The 21905-nt window shown below is 30.5% G+C and overlaps 5 protein-coding genes across 5 annotated transcripts; 3 read left to right on the plus strand and 2 right to left on the minus strand.

The window, feature by feature from the left end:
• The first annotated feature begins 10161 nt into the window (after positions 1-10161).
• Positions 10162-12217, plus strand: LOC119604423 (abscission/NoCut checkpoint regulator). Its single transcript, XM_037957010.1, has 3 exons — positions 10162-10336; positions 10412-11173; positions 11796-12217. Exons 1-3 carry the CDS (start codon positions 10289-10291, stop codon positions 12066-12068), a joined length of 1083 nt encoding a protein of 360 aa, XP_037812938.1. The 5' UTR covers positions 10162-10288; the 3' UTR covers positions 12069-12217.
• LOC119604422 (glycosyltransferase-like domain-containing protein 1-like) lies at positions 12078-14328 on the minus strand. The gene is made up of 4 exons (XM_037957009.1): positions 14109-14328; positions 13723-14005; positions 13146-13664; positions 12078-12917 (listed from the first exon to the last, which is right to left on the minus strand). The coding sequence occupies exons 1-4, from the start codon at positions 14185-14187 to the stop codon at positions 12677-12679; spliced, it is 1122 nt and encodes a 373-aa protein (XP_037812937.1). The 5' UTR covers positions 14188-14328; the 3' UTR covers positions 12078-12676.
• Positions 14329-14525: 197 nt separating this feature from the next.
• Positions 14526-16151, plus strand: LOC119604428 (glutaredoxin 3). The gene is made up of 4 exons (XM_037957015.1): positions 14526-14810; positions 14872-15031; positions 15617-15867; positions 15941-16151. Exons 1-4 carry the CDS (start codon positions 14761-14763, stop codon positions 16119-16121), a joined length of 642 nt encoding a protein of 213 aa, XP_037812943.1. The 5' UTR covers positions 14526-14760; the 3' UTR covers positions 16122-16151.
• Positions 16119-17562, minus strand: LOC119604427 (CAAX prenyl protease 2). Its single transcript, XM_037957014.1, has 3 exons — positions 16991-17562; positions 16690-16926; positions 16119-16633 (listed from the first exon to the last, which is right to left on the minus strand). Exons 1-3 carry the CDS (start codon positions 17382-17384, stop codon positions 16371-16373), a joined length of 894 nt encoding a protein of 297 aa, XP_037812942.1. The 5' UTR covers positions 17385-17562; the 3' UTR covers positions 16119-16370.
• A 1109-nt stretch (positions 17563-18671) lies between these two features.
• LOC119604426 (succinate--CoA ligase [GDP-forming] subunit beta, mitochondrial) lies at positions 18672-21371 on the plus strand. Its single transcript, XM_037957013.1, has 4 exons — positions 18672-18977; positions 19052-19190; positions 19262-19361; positions 20278-21371. Exons 1-4 carry the CDS (start codon positions 18930-18932, stop codon positions 21245-21247), a joined length of 1257 nt encoding a protein of 418 aa, XP_037812941.1. The 5' UTR covers positions 18672-18929; the 3' UTR covers positions 21248-21371.
• Positions 21372-21905: the final 534 nt, after the last annotated feature.

Genomic DNA, 21905 nt, shown 5'->3' on the forward strand with positions numbered 1-21905 from the left:
TTGAAGTATAAATAACCTGAACACATTTATAAATAATATCTGATACCCTAAAGAACAAAAAAAACTGTAAAGGACAGACCACATCACACGCACTGTTTACTCTCACTTTACACTCTTATTAAGAAAAACAACCTTGATTTTAAATAAAACCCCAAAACACGAATAACATCGTAAAATTTTTTTATTTTGCAACAATAAATAATGAAACATAATATTTAAGTTCATAGTTCAAGGAAATTACCTGAAGTATTTTATAAGTGTGCATTGACACCACCCATAGATACTCAATCCTATAACAAGAAAGATTTTCTATATTTCTACTTAAAAAATATACAAAAACAACCAAAAATACCATATTAAGCAGAATTTTAAAAGAATTATTTCACAAAAAATAAAAAAATCTTGTCAAACGATAATTTGTTATACGGTCAGTTTTCTATACTAACAATTAAACTTAACGAAAGAAACAACTTGTAGAATGATGCGTTTTTATAAAAAAAAACTTGTCGATAGATCAGTTTTCTATAAAAAGATCATTATTCTATATAAAGTCGAGAGATCATTTTTTAACCACAATTTTTTTATAAAACTTGTCGAAAACTCAGTTTTCTATATAAAACTTGTCGAAAGATAAGTTTTCTATCAGTTTTCTTTACAAAACTTGTCGAAAATAATATTTTTATCTGTCCAAAGAAAACTTGTCTAAAGAATCAGTATTCTAAAAAAACGTTTTTAAATATCAGATTTCTATAGAAAACTTCTCGAAAGATCAGATTTCTTAAAAGAAAAAGTTTTATAAAAAAAAACTTAAAATTTGATCTTTTTTTAAGAAAACTGGTATTTCGACAAGACCAGTTTTCTATAGAAAGATTAGTATTTAGTGTGCCCCACCAATAAAAACAAGTTAAACTTGTCGAAAGATCATTCATCTAACCGCAACTGATAGAAAGATGAGGTTACATAAAACTTGTCAAAAATTAGTTTTCTATACAAAACTTGTCTAAAGATTAAAATACAGTAGTCCAAAGAAAACTTCTCTAAAGATCAGTTTTCTATAAAAAACTTGTCGAAAGAACAGATTTCTTTGAAACGAATTTTGACAGATCAGTGTTTTGTAAAAAACTTGTGGAAAGAATAGTATTCTATATCAAATTTGTTCAATGATCAGTTCTCTATAAAAACAAGTTTTTAAGGAAACTTGTCGAAAGACCAAAAAGATAAAATTTATATAGAAAACTTGTCGAAAGAACTTAACGAAAATAATTTATATACAGTTGGCAAATGAAAAATTAAAACTTGTCGAAATATCAGAATTTTATATTAAATTTGTTCAGCGATCATATAAAACAAGTTTAACTTGTCGAAATATCATTTTTCTAACCACATCGTAAAGAATTATGTGTTTTTAAGGAAAATTGTCGAAAGATCAGTATTTTATAAAAAAAACTTGTCGAAAGATCTGTATTGTATATAAATGTTGTTTAACAAAAACAATTTAAAATTGTCGAAAGATAATTTTTTTTAACCACATGATGTAATTTTAAGGAAACTTCCCGAAAGATCTGTTTTTTTTTCGAAAACTTTTTGAAAGATCAGTATTTTATAGAAAACTTGACGAAAGATCTTTTTTTTATAGAAAACTTGTCGAAAGATGAGGTTTTTTATAGAAAACTTGTCGAAAGATCAGTTTTTTATAGATAACTTGTCGAAAGATCAGTTTTTTGTAGAAACTTGTCGAAAGATCAATTTTTTATAGAAAACTTGTATAAAGATCTGTTTTTTTATCGAAAACTTGTCGAAAGATCAGTTTTTTATAGAAAACTTGTCGAAAGATCAGGTTTTTTTTATAGACAACTTGTCGAAAGATCTGTTTTTTATAGAAAACTTGTCGAAAGATCAGTTTTTTATCGAAAACTTGCCGAAAGATCAGTTTTTATAGAAAACTTGTCGACAAATCATATTTGACATATAAAATATGTTAAACGATATAAAATTTGTTAAACGATCAGTTCTCTATAAAAAGAATTTAAACACCCCACTACTTTTAGAATAATTTAAATTTTTTGGAGAGATAAGTTTTTTATACGATCAGTGTTCGATTAATCTTTTTAATGACTATTTTGTCAAAAGCTCTGATTTCTATAGAAATCTTGCGAGCTTATAGAACAATCATTTTCTATAGGTACAAATTTATGGAACGATCATTAAGCGAATAGTTTTTAATAGAAAAGTTGTCGTAAGATCAATTTTACATAGATATAATAAATTTTTAGAAGAGAAAATAATTCATTGATCGTAAATTTTTCAATCAAATAATTCATTGATCGTAAATTTTTGCTTTGAAAATTTGATTGATTTGGCCAATTTGAATTTGATTTGAATTTGGCCAAGTTTTCTTTGGAAATTTAGCGGATCGTTAAGTCAGAAAAGTGATCTTTTTTAGAAATCTTGCTGAAAGCTCAACTTTTTATACAATACTTATGACAAGATCAGTTTTTTAGAAAATGGGTCGAAGTTTAGCAAAAAATCAGTTTACCATAAAAAAGTATTTTGAAGGACACATTTTCAAAATTCTTTCGAAAATTAATTAACTGATCTTCAAGTTTAGCTAATTGTCAAGTATTCTGTTAGAAATTTTAATCTTAAAATTTAAGATCGTCATTTGTTACAGATGTTTTATGATCGTTGAGATTTTATTAAAAAATTTTATGATCTTCATATTTTTTCTAGACAAGTTTTCTTAAAAAATTTTCACGATCATTAAGTTTTTATTGGAAAATTTTGCGATCGCTGAAATTCCTTTAAAAAATTTGTAAAACACAAAAATTTTCTTCGGAAGAATTTGTCGGTTATTAAGATTTCTTAGAAAATTTGACGATCATTGTATTTTCTTCAAAATATTTATGATTATAATATAAAACGAATTTATACTTTCAATGACAAAAAAAGATAAACCAAAAAAATTCCCCATAAAAAACGAAATTTAATAGATGGTGTATGAAAAAAGGATAACAACTGATTTCTGTTTTTTTTCTTGTTCATGTGTCTCACGTATCCGAGCAAATGGCACGGATTAAGATTTTAATTTAGAAACTCAACATGTAGAAGAAAACAAAAACACTTTTAATACAACGAACAAAAAAATATACAAACAAATAAAGCAAAAACAGTTAAAACAACAATTGACAGTTAGCAGAAGAACGAAGGAAGAGGAGGAAAACGACTGGAAATAAACTACAACCAGATAATGTTAAGGAAAAGTGGCATTTTGCCAGCATGTGCATGTGTTTTATGGTTGATGACAAACAACAGCATTTTTTTTAAAGTGCAACTGTCCGTCTCAATTGTAAATACTTGAATGTTTAATTCGTTATTTTTTTAAATTATTTTCTTTCGAAAATTTGTCGACCGATAAGTTTTCTGTAGAAAATTTGTCGATCGTTAAAACATTTCTCGATCGTTAAGTTTTATATTGAAAATGTCTCGATCGTTAAGTTTTCTATAGAAAATATTTCGATCATCAAGTTTTCTATAGAAAATATCTCCATCGTAAAGTTTTCTTAAGAAAATTTATAGATCGTTAAGTTTTCTTTAGAATATTCATTGATTTGTGTTCTTTAAAAACATGTCGGTCAATAAATTTTCTTTCCCTCAAATAAATTTCTTTTATATATAAATAACACAACACATTTGTTTGTCAAATTTGTCTCAAAAACCTTTCGGTCAATGAATAATCTTTCCATCAAATACATTTCTTTTATATAAAAATAACACAACACATTTGTTTGATCCAATGAATCTTCTAAAACTTTTCCATACCAGCACCTTGCAAATAAATTAAATAAGTTTAACAAAAATAACAAAACTATGGAAAAAAACCTGAAAAAATCACTTAAATAGAATCAATTGTCTCAACTTAATGAAATAAATTGAATAAAATCTTCAAGTGAATTCAAACAAAATTTAATAAAACTGAAAGCTCTCAAACCTTTTCTTTTCGTTTCATATTATTTGTACAATGAAAACAATAAAAACAAGCACCGTAATTTTGCTATCAAAACATGCACCAACAAAAAGCAAAAAAGAAACACTACAACAACAAAAAATCAAAATAAATGTTGTCGTAGGGTAAGGATTTTTTTGTTCTGTTTTCTGTTAGAAGTATATTGACCCTGAAAAAATCATGTGCTAATAATTTGTGGTGAATACCGATACTAACACCCTGACCCTGTTCTTACTTTGGTCACCAACAACACAGTCATGACTTAAATACCATAAATACTCGTTCAAACGCTTGTAAGTAAAGACACGTTAATAGTTAGACAATGACAATGTTGTCGTTGTTGTTAAAATCCTTTAAAAAAAATACCCTACAAACACCCACAAGGAAACCCAAACAAACCGTTACTATTTTATGTGTGTGTTGGTGTATTACACAAACTATCTCCCTCAAATACAAAGACAAAAATATTAAGTACTCTTTGTAAAAGTAGTGATACTCTGATTGTCAGTGGTTTAACGTCATAAGTAGTGGTAAAAATGTTTTATAAAAGGTTTGTCCCTTTTAAAAGTAATGAATGGTCTGTCTGTCCTTTTTTTAATATAAAATATAGTCTCTATATGCAGATGTTTCAAAAAGTTTCGTCTTTTGTCAAATTTTCTTATTTTATATGTTAACCCATAAGTATACGTAATATTAATTAGAAGAATATTACGTATACTTTGTGAGTTATTAATCCAAAGAAAATATATTTTTCAATGCGTACTAGGCATGTAAAAATAGTCTAATCTATAGATTAGTCTATAGTCTAGTCTATAGTCTAGTCTATAGTCTAGTCTATAGTCTAGTCTATAGTCTAGTCTATAGTCTAGTCTATAGTCTAGTCTATAGTCTAGTCTATAGTCTAGTCTATAGTCTAGTCTATAGTCTAGTCTATAGTCTAGTCTATAGTCTAGTCTATAGTCTAGTCTATAGTCTAGTCTATAGTCTAGTCTATAGTCTAGTCTATAGTCTAGTCTATAGTCTAGTCTATAGTCTAGTCTATAGTCTAGTCTATAGTCTAGTCTATAGTATAGTCTATAGTCTAGTCTATAGTATAGTCTAGTCTATAGTCTAGTCTAGTCTATAGTCTAGTCTATAGTCTAGTCTATAGTCTAGTCTATAGTCTAGTCTATAGTCTAGTCTATAGTCTAGTCTATAGTCTAGTCTATAGTCTAGTCTATAGTCTAGTCTATAGTCTAGTCTATAGTCTAGTCTATAGTCTAGTCTATAGTCTAGTCTATAGTCTAGTCTATAGTCTAGTCTATAGTCTAGTCTATAGTCTAGTCTATAGTCTAGTCTATAGTCTAGTCTATAGTCTAGTCTATAGTCTAGTCTATAGTCTAGTCTATAGTCTAGTCTATAGTCTAGTCTATAGTCTAGTCTATAGTCTAGTCTATAGTCTAGTCTATAGTCTAGTCTATAGTCTAGTCTATAGTCTAGTCTATAGTCTAGTCTATAGTCTAGTCTATAGTCTAGTCTATAGTCTAGTCTATAGTCTAGTCTATAGTCTAGTCTATAGTCTAGTCTATAGTCTAGTCTATAGTCTAGTCTATAGTCTAGTCTATAGTCTAGTCTATAGTCTAGTCTAGTCTAGTCTATAGTCTAGTCTATAGTCTAGTCTGTAGTCTAGTCTATAGTCTAGTCTATAGTCTAGTCTATAGTCTAGTCTATAGTCTAGTCTATAGTCTAGTCTATAGTCTAGTCTATAGTCTAGTCTATAGTCTAGTCTATAGTCTAGTCTATAGTCTAGTCTATAGTCTAGTCTATAGTCTAGTCTATAGTCTAGTCTATAGTCTAGTCTATAGTCTAGTCTATAGTCTAGTCTATAGTCTAGTCTATAGTCTAGTCTATAGTCTAGTCTATAGTCTAGTCTATGTTAGTTAGTTAGTTAGTTTGAAAGGAGGATGTATATACATCAAATCCGAAGAAATACACCTAGGCCTCTATCGGGCCTGTTGTGCGCTCCTTAACCAGTGCCTCAGGTGGGAATCGAACCCACCACCTCCGGTCTACCAGACTAGAACACTAACCACTAACCTACCGGAGGCCACTAGTCTAGTCTATAGTAAAATAAATATTAAAAGTCCAGATTCGGATTCTGCGCTGCTCAATCGTTTGGTCTCTAGGTTAAAGATTACTCAATATTACAATATTAATATAAAATATTATAATCAAACAATTATTTTACATATCTGACTTCCTAATTTCTATCCAACAATTATAATTGATGTTTTTAATTGAATGTACTGACCTCTTTTTTGATAATTGCCTTAAGTTTTTACCCAATATTTTCCGATAATTATTCTTTTTCAAAACAAAAATTTTTAAATATTTTAATAAATTTGTTCAAACTTTTAGCAAAAGAAATTAAATGGAAAAAAGTAACACAATTATAAAACAAGTATGAATTTATAGTAGGCCATGACCAACCATATGATTTCCTACACCACTGATTATTTTAAAGAATTTGATTCCATTTTACCTTAATTAATTTTGTTAACAAAAAAGAGATTTTCTAAAAGTGGGGTTATATGGATGCAGGGAGTTAATACGGGTCTATTCTTATACATTTTGGTAGAGGGATTTACGTCTTTACGTGATATTAGCGTTTATAAGTAAATTTTGACTTTCAAGTCATTTTCTGAGGGGGACTTTGTACGGAGGCTAGGGTCAAAAGAATCCCGATCATTACGAAAATAAAACTAAGTTTTAGAAAAGTATATTCCAAATTTTATCAAATTATCTTGATAATTGCGACCTGCAGCGAGCGCACAAGGTTTACGTGAACACACAGACAGACGGACAGACTGACTGACAGACGAACATAGCTTAATCGACTTACAAAGTGATTCTGAGCCGATTGGTATACTTTAAGGTGGATGTAGGACCAATATTTTTGGGTGTTACAAACATCAGTTCAAACGCATAATACCCTCCCCCACTATAGTGATGTAGGGTATAAAAAGGATAATGTTGCACATAGTAACAATTTACATGTTAATTTTAGCACAAAACAAACATAAATTGTTTTAAATTCAATTTGTAAGTTTTTTTTTGGCTTGAAACCAAAAAAATGGTAAATTCTATAAAAAAATAGTACTTATATGGTATTATAGGGATTATAAATTATACACAAAAAGGAAAAAACTTTTAGATTGTATTTTTAAATTTACTGAAATTTATCATAAAATAAACAATTACGTGACTAGAAAGAGGAAACCAAGTTTGAGGTTTCAGCAAATTTGGGTCCTAGTAATGGGTTTTAAATAAAGTTAGGGGATAGAATTATTTCTTAAAAAAGTATTAATTAATTTGTTAATATTGATTTTAAATGGACTTACTTGATATTGGAAGCATCTGCGTCTGAAAAATAAAAAGGAATCGATTAATGGAATTGCATATGAATACAGGTACATAGTTATTAATAATATATAACAAAAAATTACGTTACTAATAAAAGCGATCTACAAAAAAACAAACAAATCCTCAAAAGTTCTAGACGACCCCGCTAAAAGTAAAAACCTTAAATAACCTTAAAACATATTCCTTCAATTTCTTCAAGGTGCCAAAAACTAAATTTAAATTGTTTTTATTTTTCTCGTTTTTCATATTAAACATTTGATTATTGCATACAGACAGCAACACAATATAAAGCCAACAATAAAAGTTTTCCATTTTAAATAGAGGATAAACATGCCAAATGATAAAAAAAAGAATATATCGTTACCTGAAACGCAAACGGCCCTAACTAACCAAAAATTCAAAATCGATTTTATTGTTGATTCTAATATATTGCATCAAAACAAATGTCCACACCAAAAATTGGAGTCCTCCGAAAAAATTATCGATTTTATCGACAAAAAACAAAAGGCCCTATCTACAAAAACATTTAAATATTAAATTAATTTATCCATTTTTATATACGACATTGTCAACTATCATGACAAATGATAGGTTTCACTATTAAACAATTTGTTTATTTACTACAAATAAATCGCGTTGATAGAAACAAACTTTTCAATTTAAATAGTTTTTTGCTTCTCCTGTAAAATTTTAAAAATGTTACTTAGGGCCGTTTGCGTTTTATCTGACGATATGTATTCTATAAATTTTAGTTAAATTTAGCCTGAGACATGAAGTACATGTTTGAAATTATTTTTTCTTTTTTTTTTCTAGCCAATTTTAGAAACGAAACTGTAGCCGTAATAAAAAACAGATTGCTATACAAAGGCAAAATATACGAACGTTTATAAACATTTTATCAAGGAAATACAGAAATGAAAGGTAAAGTTTTAGTTTTAATAATTGAAATGCATTCAATGTCAATGTAAATTGTTTGTGTGAAAGACCACTAAAAAAGCAGCAACATCTTTATTTTATTGTATTATTAAAATTAAAGTAAAAGTTGTTAGGGAAATGCATATTAAACTTGTCTGTACATAGAAAAACCTTTAGCATTTACTCGTTCTAGTTATGTCAAAGTCACATTCTTTTTATAGAACTGTTCTAGATTTATTTCTTTAATGGATGTTCGATGTTTTTGGTCAAATGTTGTTTTTGGCCAACAGCGCAAAGATACTTTTATTTATAACATGTATTATGTCACCTGAAAGTAAAATCTGTCCAAAATAAAGCTTCTTCTCGAAAGAAAAATAATATAACAGAGCTTAAATCTTTATTATATAGTCGAAAGATTGGACTTTCAAAGGACATAACAAATTTTGTAAATAGCGTTTCAAATAAGGTCTAAAACTGTGTTTTTTTCAAAATTTTTTTGCCTGTGTTATCAATAGATCTTTTTAAGAAAGTTCTAAAGTCTGGTCCGAACTGTTTATTGACATTTTTAAAAGATTCCCTTATTCATGAAAGCTTAATAAAGTTATTGAAGATTTATTGTAGGAATTTTGTATGGAAAAGGAGATTAATAAGCAATAAATAACGATTAAGATATTAATGGTTTATATATAATCGGTCTTTTTTTTTTTTTTTTTTTTAAGTGTAGGTCGTGGGTATACTTTGTGAAATATTAAGAAAATAAGACTCTTTATAGAGGGCGGATACTATTTAGTCATGTCCGGTTGTCTGTCTGTGCGTGTGTATAAATCGAAGTGCTTTACACCTGCCGTGTTGGCCTTATTTCACGCTGGTACTTTACAACCACACGGTAAACTTATTACACGACTCACCACCTCCCGCCCCTTCTTACAAGTCGGGGAAATTTTTGTACATGGTTCTGCCGGTCCATATACAATCAATTTGCTCAAGTCCTTAAGCTAACTTATCTCTGACCGTTGCTGCACGTTGTTTAACTTCCGATATGCAAAAATATCACTTCCGTTTATAACCAAGCTGATGATATGGTTTCGCAATCGGTAGACCGAAATACGAACCATCAAATAAGTCGAGGACTTGTTCTTACTGACAGAGTAGACAATATGGTATGAAGAGAGTAAATCTTGAACATATCCGAACTAGGAAGAACTTGAGCTAACTTATCTCTGATCATTGATTAAGTTCCTAGTTGCAAAAACATCACTTCCATTTATAACCAAGCAGATGGTATGGATTCGTAATCGGTAAACCGAAATACGAATCCATCAAATAAGTCGAGGATTTGTTCTTACTCACAGAGAAGACAATATGGTAGGAAGAGAGTAAACCCTGAATATATCCCGACAGGGAAGGAAAATTCGATGGTATCACTTTTCATCCAAACCAGCAAACTTCTCATTCATCCGACAAAGATAAACATCTGACATAATTACTCTAGATATACGGATGACTGAGGCCCGCATACTCCTACATCCTTCCCGTATTATATACACTTGACACCAACCTAACCAAACCATATATCAGTCTGTTAACGAACAAAATTCGGATCAGCCGAATATAAAACTCTAACTAATTACTGATCTTTTTCGACAAATAGAAGATTTATAGAATCCTTCTAAATACTAGAGCATGTAACTTTTAAATAATACTTCTTTTTCAAATTTAAAATAACGGTCTTAAACCTCTAAGTATTATGTATATCGAAACCCTACCAACTACAACCCTACAATGACTAAACCACCACCAGCTGATACCATCAGCTGACCCAACAAACGAAAATCTTTTGTCTTTGTTCTTAGCCAAAGAATATTCTATACCGCAATAAAAAACAACAACTATAGATAAAATCTTATAAAATCATAAACAAATACTAAACATTTATTAAATGAACAAATAATTTTTGAGAAAATAACAATGTCCTGCTTTGGCTGCAGCAGAAAATATGGTTTATTTTGCAAAGAGGTAAAAGATAAAACAAAAAAAATGACTCATTTAAAAGAAAGATAAATTAACTAATCAATTGTTTTGAATTTTTAGTATGGCTGTCCCAACTGCGGCTATTCCTATTGTGCCAAATGCCTTAAACGTCCAGTGGCAGTGCCCAGACATAACAACAAGGTAATGAATGTATGCCTGATATGTTACGATAAATTGTCCAAATTACAAGAAGTTGAAAAGGTTATCGATGTCGAGACACTGCCAGGCACTATAGTTACCAAAGCTAATAAGGGCATGGTCAATGAGCAAATAGTGCAAAAAGATATAAATGCTTTGCTGGAGGTGGAGCCTTCAGCAGCCCTAGTGGGTGAGGTTTTGGAACCCATTTCTCCGGCTAAAATGACAACTTCAACACATTCCAGTGGTGAAAATTCTGATATTACAGCCAATCTTGATAGTGCAATATTACAACGTTTAAAGAATCTAAAAGCTAGTGATCCCTCATCATTTCCCAGTGATGATGAGATACGTTCACGTTTATCGAAATTAAATGGTATGCCTCAAAAGGATTATTCGAAAAAGGATTTACTTTTGAATACAGATCAACGTACGGATCAGGAGAAAATGAATGATTTGTTGGCTCAATTTATGGGAGAGGCTGAGATTGATAATCGTTTGGAAACGGACAGAAAGGATACTTTATCGGATATTGAGAGGAGATTGAAGGCATTGAGAGATGATCCTGTGACACCAGCAGCGAGTGGTAGTAGTGCTATTGGTGCTGCGACTTCACCGGATACTAATACTCCTAGCGATAATGAAATGGATGATGAGACGATGCTTAAGGGAATTATGGAAAAGGTAAGTATAATAAAGTTAACTCAAGAAAACAGCAAAGAAGTTGCTCGAGTTTAAATAAAATTAAATTTCAGAAATATTGTTAACTTTATAGTATTAAATCAAGGCCATAGCCAAGAATATAGTCTTAACTATAGTCAGACTACAGACTAGTCAGGCTATATTCTTTAGCCTATAGTGCAGATTATAGTGTATAGTTCTAACTATACTCTACAGCCCAAACTATAGTGAATATTCCAGAATATAATCTACGGACAAGACTATAATCTATGGTTTATAGATTATATTTTGGATACAGACTAAAGTTTATGATCTAAAATATAGCCAACAGTCCAGACTATAACTTATAATCCCGACTTATAAGTCTTATTTTTAATCCAAAGTGTACAGGTAACCATTTAGATTACAGTCTGGTCTCAACTATTATTCAGACTATAGTCTTAAATATGGTACAGGTTGTAGTGTTAACTATGGTCACATAGTTCAGATCTACAGTCCAGATTAATGATTTAACATGTATATTTCTTATGGCAACAAAATTTAATTTATTGATTACAAAAATTAATTAGTTACTAGTATTAATTGTCTTGCAATATTTATTGATAACAAAAATTAAATTTCCTAGTATTTAGCTGAAGCTCGCTTACCTGATGCTTCCAACAGCTTAGAAACTGAATTAGCAGCTGGTATACCGCCACCACCAACAGGTGTTGATACCGAAGAATTACCTTGGTGTAATATATGCAATGAAGATGCAGTCTTTCGTTGTAAAGGATGTGATGGTGAATTATTTTGTGCTCAATGTTATCGTGAATGTCATGATGATGATGAGGAATATCGGGCTCATGTTAAAGAGCCTTACAGTGCACCACCCAAATTTAAAGAAGATCATTTCTGAAACCAGTTCCAGTTTTCTATGTTGGTTTTGTAATATTTTTTATCAACTATTTTGTTTTTTATGCTTAACAGTAATCTTTAATATTATCTAAATAATAAAAAATTAAAAAAGGGTTAAAATAAGCTAAAAATAAAAGAAACAAATAACTACTACACTAGTTTAATAATAAAAAATGTTATCAGTAAAAAAGTTTTAAAAAACAGTCAAAACAAACAATTTCGCGCAAATTTTATAAAACTTATAAAAAAAGGTTAATAAATTTAACCAACAGGCAATTTAAAATTAGTTTTGATTTTAAGCGCTACTTAAATTTAAACTTAAACTTTTATTAACAAATTTCTTTATGCGTTCTTTTATATTGCCAAGTTTTCAGTTATTTAAAATTGGTCAAGTTTTTTTTTTAGTTTTTCTCTAAGTTTAATGAAAAGTTTTGTCGTTAACTTTTCATTATAACTTTTTTATATCAAAATATATTTGTTAAGAAATTGTATGTCTACTTTTCTTTTTTAAAGTAATTCAAATTTCAGACTTACGTTCTAAATTCGAATTATTGCACTATGGCATTTTGTTAAATTTGGGCTGGTCTCTTTTTCCTTTAGTTGTGTATTTTAAATTCTTAATTTTTCCAAATATTTTGGTACTAAATGCTGTGCTGAATAACGATCGAATGTAAAATATTCAAAAAATTTCTCACGTTGTTTACGAAACATTAACGGATTACGACACCAATTGTATAACATTTTTATCAATTGATTGGAAGTATTATATAGATTTTCTTTGGGATACAATTCGGGATAGACAAGTTTATTGGGTGCAATGGGCATGCAACCACAATATGTTGCTTCGAGCCTACAATGAAAAAGAAATTTAATTTAATTTAAAAAATCTAACTAGAAAAGTTTTGGTAAAATTTTTTGCCAAAAAATATTTTGACAAAATTTTTTAATTTTCACAGAAATCCTTTCATTTTCGCTAATATTTCTTCATTTAAAGAAAAGTTTGCTTTATCTTAACAAATTAGCAAAGTTCCTTTGACACATTGTTTTAAAAAATAGAAAAAAAGGCTTCAAAACTTACATGGCCACACCATAGAATTCATGCCCGGCTGTCGATATAACCACATCACCGTCCAGCAGTGCTTTAACATATTTCTCACGTGACAAAAAACCAAAATTCACCAATTTCGAACCCAACTTATCCTGCAGACCCTCAAAAGCCTCCGGTGAAGTTTGATAGGTTTCACCACAAATCGTCACCTTAAAATCCACTTGACGTTTATTCAACTCTAGCAAAACTTCCACTAAAAGTTTGGGATTTTTATCGTGTTCCCAACGATGAGGCCATATCAAATGTAAACAATCATTGGCATTGCCAGTGGTTAGCGAGGTCATTTGTATATCGCCATCCAACATAAGGCGCTTATTGGGGAATGCATGAAATTTGATGGGAAAATATAAAACTTCGCATTTAGTTTCGAGTTTTTCGCGTAAATGCTTGAGTTTCAAGTCGGGCTGTATATTAAGGAAGGGAGTGATATTATCCAAAAAGGAAGTACGATTGAAGTTGGAGTTGAAAATGACATGGTCAGCAGCCAGACTAGAAGAAAACTATTATATTAGTGTTAAGTTGAAAAGGGAATTGAATTGAAACTTACCAAGTGAGTATTTGATTTAGACCATATTGGCAATCTCTTTCCTTTACCTCTCTAACAGGGTAGACCAATTGATTTTCATGGAAATACACAATTTTCTTGCACACATTCAAATCCGGCCGGCAACCTAAAAGTTCGGCCAAATTCAATACCGATGAGGTAAACAAAACTTTGTACTGATGATTTTGTGGTATCATTTGCGAGAAATACAAAGCTCCCGTTCGGGCACGCCAATGCCATTTCTTGGCGGGCAAACTAAAAATTTCATAGTCACTTACATTTAAACCTAACAGGGGCCACATAAAACAAAAAGAAAAAAAACAGGGAGTTAATTTGTTGCACGTTGCAAGTTAATGCAATGATGGATGAAAATTCTCACAACTACTTACATTCTATTAAAGTATCAATTAATTGTTTATGGCTGCCACCGTAGAATGGTTCTATTATTAAAATAGAAGGCTGAGACATGGCTATTTTATAATATATAAAAATTTCTTAAAAATAACACTAATTTCTTAATAAAACTTCATTTTTTAAGCGATAAAAAAACAATTTCTTAAAGATGAAGAAAAAAAATCTGACTTTCATGTGGAAATATTTTTTCTTACTGAAACACAAGCGCCCTCTATATGTCAAAAACAATTCACAATGCTAATAGAAGCATAAGCCAACGGAATTTCTTAACGCCGTCGGCTAATCAAAAATATCAACGGCTAAAAGCTTGAATTATGAAAAAGAAACAATTGTAAAATTATTATTCTACAAAAATTAACAAAATACGATTAAAAACTAATGTTTATTTGCAGGTTATCATTAGTTAAAAAATTTCATGACGTCGTCAACTTTTAAAATTCTCAGCAGCTTGACACAAAACATTTTCACTTGGTCGGCACAGGTCTCTCAAAAAGTATAACCTCTAAACGAGTTTGACATTTAGCTGAAGTGCGAAAAAATATTACTTGCAGCAAGAATTGCAAAATTAATTTTAGTTTTTTATAACAAATAATTGGCTTTTTATTAAAAAAAAAATAATTCTATAAAATGCCTGTGGTAGCTATTAAATCGGAAGAAGAATATAAACAAATTATCAGGTTTAATAAAATAAATTAGTTTGTAATATTGTCATGAGTTAATTGTTTTGTTTTTATCTAGTGCCGATAAAACCTCCGTGGTCTTATTTTCTGCCGACTGGGCTGAACAATGCAAACAGGTTCAAGATGTTCTGGAAGATTTAACAAAATTATTAGCTGATAAATTGGCTTTTGTTAAGATTACGGCTGAAGATTTTCCAGAAATCGCCATGAAACATCAGGTTGGTGTGGTATATTATAATTAGTGTTAAGTAATCCTATTGAAGTGGTTTTGACAAAAACAATTATGGCCAAAATGGGTATCTTTAAGGCCAAAAGTGAAATACATTTTACAATTGTATTTCTAATTTTTGAAATAGTTACATTTTTACCATTTTGGTTATCATCATCTGTTTCTCAGGAACATAACTTCATTAATCGTGAATTGTATAACATAGTCATCAAATTAAAACCCTCGAATTCTATGGACTTTTCATACCTATTACTTCTAAAAGTACTTCCTGTAATAAGTGTGACTATTGATACTTTCAATTTACCAATTTATGACTCCAGATATCTGGAAAATCAACAGGATTTATACTGATCCACTTTATTATCCTCTGTAAAAATTGCTTCCCTAAGTTCAGGATTGATCCTTGCACAATTGAGAGCTGGTGAAAAAAGTGTTCATAATCGTTGCCACAATCGTCCTTCGTCCTTACTATCTCGGAAATCCTCAAGATACTTCAGACATCAGCTTAGCTTTAGCACTAGATACGACATAAATTACTCCTTTAATATAAATACCCATTTGTATTTAATTCCAGATTGATGCCGTTCCAACAGTCATCATTTTCGCCAAAGGTACAGCTATCGATCGCGTCGACGGTGTCGATATTGCCAATCTAACAGCTAAATGTAAAAAGTTGGGAGCTGCTGCTACTAGTGAACAACCCTTAGAGGAACGTTTGAAATCATTGATTAACAAAGCTCCCTTAATGATATTCATGAAAGGTGATCGTGATGCCCCAAGATGTGGTTTCTCCAAACAATTAATAGCCATAGTTAATGAATTGGGGTAAGATAAATGTCAGCAATCATTTATTGAAAACAAAAATTAATTATTTTACATTTATTATTTTTATACATAGACTTCCTTACGAAACATTCGATATTTTAAGTGATGAAGAAGTACGTCAAGGTTTAAAAACCTATTCCGATTGGCCCACATATCCTCAGGTCTATGTTAAAGGTGAACTTGTTGGTGGTTTGGATATTATTAAAGAACTTAAAGCCAACAATGAATTAGAACAAACTTTGAAAGGTGAATAAAGTTTTATAAAGTGTTTTAATTTATAAAACAATTTTTTCGTATTTTTTATAAAAAGAAAATGAGTATATAAACACAAAAACATTACGGTTGTTTTTCTTTTTTAAAACATGATTAAACTAACATTAAGGTTTTTGTGTAGAGTGACAGTGGACTGTAGTTTACGTTTGTTTTTAGCTTACAATTATAAAATAGGAAGACTCTTAAATTATCTTTCCAATACAAGATAGTCGCAAGTCTTAAATAAATGCTTAAGGCCAAAAGATATTGTTCTTATACAGTTCAGGTTCTGTGGCCAAAGGCAATACTATAATCCAGGCTATAAAACCTACAAAGTAACAAATGATCAATAAGATGCGTTTCCATAAATGCTGCTGCCATAGATCTTGTAAATCGGGAAGACCCATGTGATTACAGAAGGCGTGTACCAAAAAGGGAGCCACAAAATGACCAGTACGAGCAAATAAATAGGCAGAATAGAAACCAAACAAGGTAGTATAGGTTAATTGGGATACTAAAAGAGGAAAAGTCAATTATTGGAACTTATTTTGGTTAAGTACGTGAACTCACAGGACATAATTAAAGCGGTGGAAAACTCCATGCCCATACTCAGTCTCTCAACGATGTGATGTATATGAGCCACACCAAAAAACAGTGGTGTTATGAACACGGCTGTCACAGGAGTAAAACTTTGTAGTATTAAAGGCATCATACAGGCACGAAAAACAAATTCCTCACTTAAGGGAGCCATAACATGATTACGGATCCACAAAATATTTTTAAAGTTACTTTTCCAAAAGTCAATATCTACAAAAAAGCGAAAATGTCTGTACATTATATTACTTGCCATTATCCATGCAATTTCACTCACCTAGAAATACTTTTAGAGTATCGTTTTGTAATTCCACACACAAAGGACCCAAAAATAAAAGCATTGTCAATAGATAGGGCACCACTATGGCCATAATTAAGCCCGGCCATCTTATACCCAACAAATCATTAAATGTCACCTTCTCCAGCAACTCACTGGAGGAAAATTTATAAACAAATATGGGTGATATAAACATAACAACCGTAACACTAAGAAAACGTCTTTTAACCGTAGCCGGGTGATCACGATTGTGTTTATTATTCCATATATACAAACTGGACACATAGAGCACCGACATGGCCAGACAACAGCTCACTGTTATTATTTTTGATACTTGAGGTACCTCGTCGAAGATATATTTCGCTTCCATTATAGTTTCATTGGTTTCATTCATACTGGTGGACTTTGTTATTGGTAGGATTGATTTTTTTATTGTTTAATTAATTAAAATCTATCAATGACTAAAAATAAACATAATTTATGTGCTGCTGCTAGTTTTCTTTAATTGAAAAAAACTCCCAGCTGTTCATCACTTTCGCTATCGTTAGCAAAACAAAAACAACAAGAAGGAGCTATTGAGAAATGTCAAAAGAGAGTGCATGTTGAAATGATGCCAGTTTGTTACGAAGTTGTTGCCACTTAAAATTTTTATCAAATTAATAAAAAATGTATATGGCAACATCATTTACGACATCCTGGTATTTAACATCATACAGTTGGATAAGCTCCCGAGGCATGTCGTATATACGAAGATGACATTCTCAGGGTCGCAGGATACCGCATGAATGTCGTACTTGGAGGTCACCCTCCAACCATAGCAGACACAGAAGAAATCCTACCGTAGAAAACAGGACTAGTTCTGGCAAAACTAAGATCAGGATGGAGCAAAGGGCTTAATGTAAACATAATGGTCACGTATAGACCGTGCCGTCCCAAACGAATGTCCTGTATGTGGTCAAGATCCTCATGATACCCACCACATATTTAACTGTTCAGCCAACGCTACTTCACTTTTTACAATGGAGTTATGGATGCATCCAGTTGAAGTAGCCCAGTTTTTAGGGCTGGAAATTGATGTAGAACCCCCCTAACTAGATTATTGTATAGTTTTAGCTGTTACAATGACTCAACCAAACCGTTTTTATATGAACTGAGTATTCGTACTCAGAGGGGGGTGTATGTACATATGTACATGTGTCTCTGTTTCGATACGATTACATTTTACCAGCGGTTGGTAAACGTTTGTGTCGGAAGAGCCTACATTTACAAAGCATACATAGGTTTAATAAGTCACGACCAGGTAAAACGAAATATGCAAATGCATTTTGAATGATTTGACTTTTGCAGCATATTTAAGGCACATTTTCGAGTTTTTAGATAATATTTTACTCATTTAATACATATTTTGACGTTTTGTTCTTATTTTTTCTTTTTTTTTTCAATAAAAAAATTATGTTATATTTTTAATTTTACTATTTGTGTTACAATTTTGAAAAATAACATTTTTGTTTGTTTGAAAATTGTAAAAAATTATATAATGAAATTTATAGAAAATTCTTAAAAATAAATAATTTTTTGTAAATTCATTACAAAAAGAAAAGATTTAAAATATTTCAAACAAAACCCAGACTACAGTGCAATACTGTAAAATATTGCCATATTATGAAAGCATCAAACATCTCTGTCTTTAAAACCGGCTGCTTTTTCTATTACGCGAAGGAATTCCACTTTTTTGATAAGAAAACAACACCAAAACTGAGTCTCTCTGGTTTCTGTGTTTTTCTTTTACCAGGAGTTCAAAGTTCTATTTTATATTAAATTTTTAAATTAAACATTATCACTGCAATTTACACAAAAATAAACAAATTATCGTTAAGTACAACAAAACACACAAATTAAAGATTAAACCGACGTCTTCCATTTTAAAAAGAACAACAAAATGATGAACATCGCAGCCAACACATTACGCCAGACTCTTAACAAAAAGGTTAGTTTTTTTTTCTTGAATTCAATTAAAATATGCAAATTGTTTAATAAATTAATTAAATACATTCTAATTAGTTTACTGTGCAACAAGTGAGACATCTTAATTTATTGGAATTCCAAAGTAAAGATTTATTACAAAAATACAATGTGGCCATTCAGAAATTCAAAGTGTTGGATAACTCTAGCAAAGATGTTGAAGTCTTAAAGCAATTTGGTAAGTAGTGTTTTTGATGATCTAACGTGTTGGAGTGTTATAAAACATGAATTTTATAATTTTTTGTTTAGAATGTCCCGAATATGTTGTTAAGGCTCAAATCTTGGCTGGTGGCCGTGGAAAGGGTGTTTTCGATAACGGTTTCAAAGGTGGCGTGCACATAACCACAAAGTAAGTTAAATTAAAAACAAAAATGTTTAGAATATAAATTAGTTGAGAATTATAATCTATGATTAGAAATATTGCGTGACAAAGCAATTTTTTTGTATAAACAAATCGGAAACTGATTTATCTAATGGAAAATTTACTAGGCACATGTGTGTAAATAGTTTATTAGCTGGTGTAGAGTTTGAGTTTTAACTGAAATGTTTGCAGTAGACATAATTTATTTTATCCATATAGAAACATTTGTTTGGTTTCCTTAATGAAGTAATTTCAGAAAAGTTTAAATAGGTATGTAGTGAACAAATATTTAGTTTCGTTTTATGAGCAAACGTAATGGCGGTTTCAGGCAACAACAAAACACAAAATAGATAGATAGATAGATATATATATATAGATAGATAGATAGATAGATAGATAGATAGATAGATAGATAGATAGATAGATAGATAGATAGATAGATTGATAGATAGATAGATAGATAGATAGATAGATAGATAGATAGATAGATAGATAGATAGATAGATAGATAGATGGATAGATAGAGAGATAGATGGATAGATAGATAGATAGATAGATAGATAGATAGATAGATAGATAGATAGATAGATAGATAGATAGATAGATAGATAGATAGATAGATAGATAGATAGATAGATAGATAGATAGATAGATAGATAGATAGATAGATAGATAGATAGATAGATAGATAGAGAGATAGAGAGATAGATAGATAGATAGATAGATAGATAGATAGATAGATAGATAGATAGATAGATAGATAGATAGATAGATAGATAGATAGATAGATAGATAGATAGATAGATGGATAGATAGATAGATAAAAACACGAATCTATAATATCTATACTCTTATATTGCATTAAAACAAACGTTAAACATTTTCCACTCTTCTACACTTCCAGAAAAGACGATGTTCTATCTCTTAGCAAAAAAATGATTGGTAATCGTCTGATTACCAAACAAACTCCCAAATCTGGCATTATGGTCAAGAAAGTCATGGTTGCTCGCAGTGTCAACATTATACGTGAAACTTATCTATGCATTCTGTTAGATCGTGAACATAATGGTCCCGTATTGATTGCTTCACCTGCAGGTGGGGTTGATATTGAAGCTGTTGCCGAAGAAACTCCAGAAAAAATTAAAACCATTCCCTTAAACATTGACAAACCCATACCACATGAAACTTTAGTAGAAGTTGCTAAATTCTTGGAATTCAAAGGTGATACCATTGAAACCTGTGCTCAAGAGATACAAAAACTTTTCGATCTCTTCAAGGCTGTAGATGCAGTACAAATTGAAATTAATCCTTTGGCCGAAACGGATAAGGGTGAAGTTATCTCTGTAGATGCTAAACTTAATTTTGACGATAATGCTCAGTATAGACAAAAGGATATCTTTGCCATGGATATTAGTGAAGAGGAGGCGGATCCCCGTGAAGTGGAAGCCGAAAAACATAATTTGAATTATGTTGCCATGGATGGTAATATTGGTTGTTTGGTAAATGGCGCTGGTCTGGCAATGGCTACCATGGATATTATCAAATTGAATGGTGGTGAACCAGCCAACTTCTTAGATGTAGGTGGTGGTGTTAAGGAGGATCAAGTACTCAAGGCTTTTGAAATCCTTACATCTGATCCTAAGGTTAAGGGTATTTTAGTTAATGTATTTGGTGGTATTGTCAACTGTGCCACCATTGCCAATGGTGTGGTAGCTGCCTCGAAAAAACTTAGTCTTAATGTACCACTTGTGGTACGCCTGGAAGGTACAAATGTAGAGGAAGCTCGCAAGATTTTACAAAATTCCGGTTTACCCATACAAACCGCAGCAGACTTAGATGATGCTGCCCAAAAAGCAGTGGCAGCTTTAAAGTAGATTTTAAGTTGAAAAATGTAATATAAATTTATGTTCTAGTTATCCCCCATCACCAATACGTATATACATTTTAAAAGTGTTCCGTAGTTCTTTTTAAATAACAAATTTTATTGTTCCAGACGTGCATTTTTTTCCTTTTTCTCGTGTTAATTTTTTAGTGGTAAATAAAAGTTTTTTGAAATGTTTAAAACATACCTGTCGTGTTGTTATTTAATAAAAGCTGTTATTTAAAAAATTGTTATCTATTATAGTAAATATTCTCTGAAATATTCTAATTAAATTACAATTTTGTTCTAAATGGTTTATTCTATAAAATTTACCTTAAATTTTGCTGCCATCTAGTGCGAATTTTGTTGGTGTAGAGTTTTTAGTTTTGTAAAATGTTTAAGGATTGTTTATGGCAAAATGCTGTTAATTTATCTTCTAACCGTTTTTAGCGTTAAAGATAAATTGAATATAAAATACAACTTTTTCGATTGTAGTAAAATTAAAGGATATTTTAACAGGTACTTTGTTCGAAAGCTTTATTGTGATTTTCGAATATTAATTTAACTTTTAAAGCTAACTTTCATAAGAAAATTTAAGAAAATACGTTAGTTTTTATCGTGACTATAAAATACAGAGACATAAAATAAAGATGTAGAAAGGTTTAAATGAA

This window comes from Lucilia sericata, unplaced genomic scaffold (genome assembly GCF_015586225.1).
Source record: "Lucilia sericata isolate MDLA Ls3-8-SP2 unplaced genomic scaffold, ASM1558622v1 Contig000391F_arrow, whole genome shotgun sequence".
NCBI lineage: Eukaryota > Metazoa > Arthropoda > Insecta > Diptera > Calliphoridae > Lucilia > Lucilia sericata.

Bases quoted from the DNA above. Each gene is read 5' to 3' on its own strand.
- LOC119604427 (XM_037957014.1), bottom strand. From the start codon at position 17,384: ATGAATGAAACCAATGAAACTATAATGGAAGCGAAATATATCTTCGAC. The intron at 16,927-16,990 runs GTGAGTGAAATT...GCTTTTTTGTAG, and splicing joins TACTCTAAAAGTATTTCTAG to ATATTGACTTTTGGAAAAGT. The intron at 16,634-16,689 runs GTGAGTTCACGT...TTCCTCTTTTAG, and splicing joins CACCGCTTTAATTATGTCCT to TATCCCAATTAACCTATACT.
- LOC119604426 (XM_037957013.1), top strand. From the start codon at position 18,930: ATGATGAACATCGCAGCCAACACATTACGCCAGACTCTTAACAAAAAG. The intron at 19,191-19,261 runs GTAAGTAGTGTT...TTTTTTGTTTAG, and splicing joins TGAAGTCTTAAAGCAATTTG to AATGTCCCGAATATGTTGTT. The intron at 19,362-20,277 runs GTAAGTTAAATT...CTACACTTCCAG, and splicing joins GGCGTGCACATAACCACAAA to AAAAGACGATGTTCTATCTC.
- LOC119604422 (XM_037957009.1), bottom strand. From the start codon at position 14,187: ATGTCTCAGCCTTCTATTTTAATAATAGAACCATTCTACGGTGGCAGC. The intron at 14,006-14,108 runs GTAAGTAGTTGT...GGCCCCTGTTAG, and splicing joins AATTGATACTTTAATAGAAT to GTTTAAATGTAAGTGACTAT. The intron at 13,665-13,722 runs GTAAGTTTCAAT...GTTTTCTTCTAG, and splicing joins CTAAATCAAATACTCACTTG to TCTGGCTGCTGACCATGTCA.
- LOC119604423 (XM_037957010.1), top strand. From the start codon at position 10,289: ATGTCCTGCTTTGGCTGCAGCAGAAAATATGGTTTATTTTGCAAAGAG. The intron at 10,337-10,411 runs GTAAAAGATAAA...TTGAATTTTTAG, and splicing joins ATGGTTTATTTTGCAAAGAG to TATGGCTGTCCCAACTGCGG. The intron at 11,174-11,795 runs GTAAGTATAATA...TAAATTTCCTAG, and splicing joins TTAAGGGAATTATGGAAAAG to TATTTAGCTGAAGCTCGCTT.
- LOC119604428 (XM_037957015.1), top strand. From the start codon at position 14,761: ATGCCTGTGGTAGCTATTAAATCGGAAGAAGAATATAAACAAATTATC. The intron at 15,032-15,616 runs GTTGGTGTGGTA...ATTTAATTCCAG, and splicing joins AAATCGCCATGAAACATCAG to ATTGATGCCGTTCCAACAGT. The intron at 15,868-15,940 runs GTAAGATAAATG...TTTTATACATAG, and splicing joins GCCATAGTTAATGAATTGGG to ACTTCCTTACGAAACATTCG.